Source organism: Anneissia japonica, unplaced genomic scaffold, assembly GCF_011630105.1.
Source record: "Anneissia japonica isolate Jap-2015-1 unplaced genomic scaffold, ASM1163010v1 scaffold8948_len120252_cov100, whole genome shotgun sequence".
Classification (NCBI taxonomy): Eukaryota; Metazoa; Echinodermata; class Crinoidea; order Comatulida; family Comatulidae; genus Anneissia; species Anneissia japonica.
Genome location: NW_022746293.1, coordinates 10,450 through 16,441, shown reverse-complemented (window position 1 = coordinate 16,441; position 5,992 = coordinate 10,450). Strand labels below are relative to the sequence as shown.

At 35.2% G+C, this 5,992-nt stretch overlaps 1 protein-coding gene across 1 annotated transcript in view; it reads right to left on the bottom strand.

The window, feature by feature from the left end:
* LOC117120195 overlaps positions 1-5,992 on the bottom strand; it is a 19,011-nt gene that overhangs the window by 3,628 nt on the left and 9,391 nt on the right. Inside the window, exons 8-9 of the mRNA XM_033265212.1 lie at positions 3,553-3,687; positions 1,618-1,729 (exon numbers count right to left, since the gene is read on the bottom strand). Of these exons, the coding sequence (XP_033121103.1) occupies positions 1,618-1,729; positions 3,553-3,687 (247 nt within the window). The remainder of the gene's footprint in view (positions 1-1,617; positions 1,730-3,552; positions 3,688-5,992) is intronic.

Genomic DNA, 5,992 nt, shown 5'->3' with positions numbered 1-5,992 from the left:
AAATCATTAATACAGTAGGAGTAGGAATTTTTTTTTTTTTGCTTTCCAGAAGGCTTTCACAATGGTATCAAGGCATTGCATCTAAAACTCTGAAATGTTTATATAGAATTACTTTTGTTTTTATAAAGACGTTTTCTGGAAATCGGATTTTTTCTTTTCAACCTCGTTCAATCGTCGGTGGTATCTATTTTTATTTAGGTAAGTGAATCGGGCTGACGAATCCATCGCTCGCGTCAAAGACGTGACGCCGCGTCTGTTGGTGGTATTTAATCATGTTCCCTTTCCCGTTGCGTTGAGACCGGGTCGGCCGACGATCGTAGGGTAATATGCATATTGTAGTGCGAAAAGTATTACGCACATGTTATCTACAGGTAATGTTGATTTCTTATTGCTCTTTTGCATGACTAGGCAACACTCATGGATATCATATACAGTAATAATTAAAGATAGACATTATCATCATCGCCCACAATTACCGTGCAAAACTATGATGAAGAAGGCAATCATTATCAAATTAATCACATAGGGCCTATGGCCTACTATATAACCATGGGTGGATATTAATTTATGACGAAAAAACAACCTAAGAAAACAGCGGGGTGATTACGGTACTTCGCATGCATCCCCCAATGCGATCATCCAGTGGGTAGCTTGTGAGTATGACATAATTTTGTAATAGTAAGCTATTCGCTTTGATTTTTTTTTTTACATGGGTTTGGCTGATTTTATTTTGAATAGCAAATAAAATTGAAAGCTAGAATAGTAGGTTAGGTACATGTGCGATAAAATGGTACTCCAATACTGTACAAACTTATTTCCGCGTCGCTTGGGTACCGTCGCTCTAATGCTGTTAAAAAAATATTGATCCCATTGAGGGCGTAGTTTATTTTATTTTATAGGGAAGGCTACGTTCACTATTAAATTCACATGTATTTATCTCGGCATATTTAAGTAATTATAATGTATCATAATGCATTGTGATACTGTTAATTATTAGCGAACATATGATTTAGCTATCTGACAAATGGCGTATCGTTATTCCAGCCTTGTGACGTCATTGCTCGAGGTAACATCGACGGTGACAAGCGGCTAAAAACTGGTTATAAAAGTAGCATTTATTTCGTTAAATCCCACGTTTTGTTCGACGCAACATCAAGATATGATTTTTTCTAATACTAGGCCTATATATAAAGGACGTACCTACGGTTTGAATTTCGGTGAGGTAGGAGCTTATACCATAGTGAAGGTGATGTTTGACTAGACTATTAGTAAAAAATCTGTAAATCATAAGTGTTACCATGTGTTTCATTCATCCAGCTATACCCATTGGAAATTCAACCATCCTGAGCTATTTGTCTTGTGATTGACTTTGAGGCAGCCTGCATTTATTTTAATGCAAAGGTGATATGTATTGTTTGTTTTATTGTGTTTTACCAGACTCAAATTATATTAAACAGTACACTGACAATTCAATGGCTACTTAATACAAATACAATAATAGAAAAAAATAAATAAATGCTGGTATATATCAATTACTAATATTAACAATTAAGAATTAGCAAAACAAATATGTTCAACTGTCAATGAAATTAAATTAATTATTGTATGTATATATACCTGAGAAAGACAAGGTTCATCAATAGGAGCTTTCTGCAAAGCATTTGCTTCAGCTTCAAACCGAGCAAAATTTCCAAGTACTGACCTAGGGCATGTAGGCTCCAGCGATTTGCTAAAAAGAAACAAAATTGGCCACAACGGTAATATAGAATAGATAATATTAACATTAATTAATGGTTACTTACTGTGCCGCCCATGGCCCCGGTGGGGGTCCAGAGGCGAGGTCTGGCGTCTAGCCTTTTTATAAGTCGTACCGGTATCTAATTAATTTTAAGGAATGCAATTAAAATTTATTTCCACATTACATTTTCAAAATACAGTGGCGGGTTTAGGAATTACAAGACGGGCCCAGGGAGGAAATTTTACAGATGGAGTGTAGACCACCTCAGCCCCACCATAGTTGGGGCTGAGATAAGAAAATGATTATGGTACCTCTAGTTGGCCGGAAATGGCACTTTCAGACTTAAATTTGAATATAATTTTCTTTTTTCTCCACTTTTAAATTTTGAAAAATATAGGGAGGGTGGGCCGGCTGGTCCTCCTTGAATATGTCACTGAAATATTCATCATAATTTTTTTTTCAATTTATCCTGGTAATCATTCCCGCTTACATATTTCGTGCAAACTAACATTCATAAAAATAGCGATTTATTGTCTACTAATTAGCTTGTGACATATTCGAACCATAAAAACTCTGCCCTTTTTGAATTTCAGTTTTGTGCGAGTTTTTGCGACTACACTAATTATGAGTGGAAATACTACCGTCTAACTTAAGATCAAACAGGACTATTAGGTTTTCCTAAACCCGCCACTGTTTTCACAAACTTTCTTTTCGGTCATCTTTTGGCCAATAGCAATACCGTACGTGCGCATCAAACATAGGTATCTTTGCGCGTATTTGTGCCGCTATACAGTGAAATTATGCTAAAATCAGGCCTATTTTTAATCAGTTATAGCTCCTTAGGTTGAAAGGTGACCCCCCATTTCATTACATATTCTGAAAGCACATAAGTTGTAAATATGATTTTATAGATCATAATGGCTGATCGGACATTGTGACGTCATCATATTGCCATCTGAATTAAAAAACAAGAAAAAAATTATATTTCTTTTCTCAAAACGTTGATGACGTCATATCATCTTAACCATTCGTCATTTCTGAATAATATTAAATGGGCTTATACTTCAGATCAAGTTTGAATGTTAGGTATCTTACTTTTTTGTTTGCCCGTCTTAACGTGTGCGTACGCGTGCGTCAAAAATTACATATGCTTATAACTATGCCTATTTATAATCAAATATAGCTCCTTGGGATGAAAGGTGACCCCCAATTTTTATTACATATTCTAAAAGCACAAGTTGTAGATATGATTTTATATATCATAATAGCTGATCGGACACTGTGACGTCACCATATTGCCATCCTGAAGTAAAAAAAAACCTGAATTTTTATATGATAAATACTATGAATGATCATTACTCCTTCACCAACAGGCGTTTTTCAATAAAAGTTGATACATATATATCTCATATCAGGAGACAACAGTGAAATTAAGATGCGCACGTGCGTCATGACGTGCGCGTACGCATGAGTAAATCTTTTAAAATGCTCAAAATTCTTTTTTAACAAACTAAATTAGCGTATTTTGCCATTATCAGCATTTAATTATTGTTCAATCCGCCACGCGCACACTTCCTCGTGGGTCAAAGTAAGGCGGATCACCTAACTCGTCTTCAGTGACGAGTTCAAATCTAGTATGATATTCATTCTGCTGTGTGTGTTAAAATATTAATATCCCAAGCTTTTTCTATCCAATAATTAACGGCGATGTAATACTCTATGGCTATAATATACCTGGTCAGTGTAGAGACACTGATAGTATGAAACCGAATTAAAGGTATGAGGTAATGGGAATTCCCCTTCAACAAACTAACCTTTCATTTCTCAATTCTTGGACTAGGTCCATAGCAGCAACCGTCAATGCGATGGCGGCTTCAACAGAAACTCTCTCATTGTGTTCAAATAAATTCCTTGTTGCCAGGATAAGCGCATGCATTTCTGCTCCCTGCCTGAATATGATACAAGATACAAGAATACATAATTGACCATTTATCACATATCCAAAAAGTATAGGCTGTAAGATATGAAAACAAATATAATAGAAATTTAAAGGACAACATGATCAAAATGTTTTTGAATAAACAGTTATGATAATGACTCTGGTCATTGAGCACATACTGCAAACATTCCCTATGTAGGCCTACTTATAACAGAAAAATAAATTCACTGGTGTCACCGAGACAGACCAATATAAAAGAATGTCAAAGTTTCCAAAAATGTTTCCAATATAAGATCTCTACTACTCTATGGTTGTGCTATAACGGTAATTAAATATGGCAATGAAAAACGATGTAGAATAAACTGAAACATAAACTGTTCATTAATAGATGTTAAAATAATTATATTAATAGTCTTTTCATATAAACTTAATTTTCTGCCAGCAAACATGACTTTTACATGACAAACATATATAAATTACATAAGACTTCTATCTGTGATTTTATGATATCAATGATTTAATGAGCAACTTTAAATAACATGGTTATATTAATTGGTGACTATCCCATACGAGAGTTGAATTGAATAATGTTGATGGAATATTATTATTCAAGCTTCACTGATTAACAACAGAGCAAGAAGTGTTTGTCCTCGCGACATTTGTGGGCATAGGCGTAGATCCCGGGGGGGGGGTGGATGGGGATATATCCCCCAATATTTGAGAAGGGGGATGGTCCATTGTATCATTCCCCCAATATTTTACTATGTATGGGATAAAATGGAGCTTTACACACTTCAAAAGACTGTCACAGAAACAATTTGCACTGTCTTATGCGCTTACAAAGACGAAAATTAGCATAATGTATTAATGTTGATAACAAAATTATTTCATCTGGTACAAATCTAAGCTCTTCTTTCCTTAGATGTTAGATGTGCTTGCAAAGAGAGCCACATTTCACACTGAAGGGTGTGTACGACATCAGTAATATTATGTCAATTCCAAGAATGTTTAAGGTTATATCGGTTGAACTAGTAGGCCTAGGGCCTAGGCCTAGGGCTGTCTCTTATATTATTTTGCAAAAACAAGGTTTCCAGCTTCAGAGGGGGGCACATCTCCTGTCCGCACAAGGGCACACATTGGCGCTAACACCAGGCGCGTAACAGGGGTCTTGGGTCAGAGTGGGTATTTATTTATTTTTTTTTTCAACTATCTTTAAAGAGGGTAACCCTTCTAGTTTAGCCCAGTAGGTTAACTGATATTCAGGGACCCTCTTTAATAAAATTAAAGAACAGTACAAACAACATCATTACAACATAATAATAATAATAATAATAATAATAACAACAACAACAACAACAACGACAACAACAACAATAATAATTAATGATAATGATATTAATAATAATAATAATATATATTGAAGCTTGCGGTACACCACGTACCGCAAGCGCATTATTTCTTCGCCAAATAATAATAACAACATACAATCCTCATTTCCCGGTTAGTAATTTACCATACCCACCCCACTCCCCATATAGAAAACAATACGACATAGGGCTTATTTTATTTATGAATTATTGAAACTAAATATAAGCATTTTCATCATGGTTTTATTTATTACAAACATATTCTTTCACCATCTATACACATTGAGGCCCTTCTTTTAGGTTAAAATGATCTATCTTACATTTGTCTTTCTTGAGTTTGGGACTATTATGTGTTTAAATAACTTAAAAGGATAAAACTAAAAAAGCCCTAAAAAATGCGCGCCAAGCGCGCAAAATATTTTTGTGTTTTTAATTCTAATTTCGTCGGAATTGATGAAAACTCCCTAAAATGTGCAATTTATAGAGGAAATTGTCCTACCGTTTTAACAAGAAATGCGCGCAAAGAATTTGAGAATCTTAGGCACTTTCAGAGGATGCATTTGTCAAGGGGTGGAGAAAGATTTTCCAAAGATGGATATTTCCCCCTTGTCCCCCCTGTTTTTAATTCTAATTTCGTTGGAATTGATCAAAACTCCCTAAAATATGCAATTTTTAGAGGAAATTGGGCCATGTTAACAAGAAATGCGCGCGAAATTTGAGGTTTTTAGGCACATTCAGGGGATGAAAGGGCATTTATAAAGGGGTGTTGAAGATTTTTCAAAGATAGATATTTTCCCCTTGTCCCCCAGTGGTTACGCCATCGGGCAGCATAGATCAAAGTAGTTATGACAGTTTTTGAAGTGGAGAAGGGGTTGCAGGGTGTTGTGAGTCTGGTCATTATGTCTTCCTTTTTATTCTTGTCTTTATTTTTCTCTTCTCTTTTTCAAC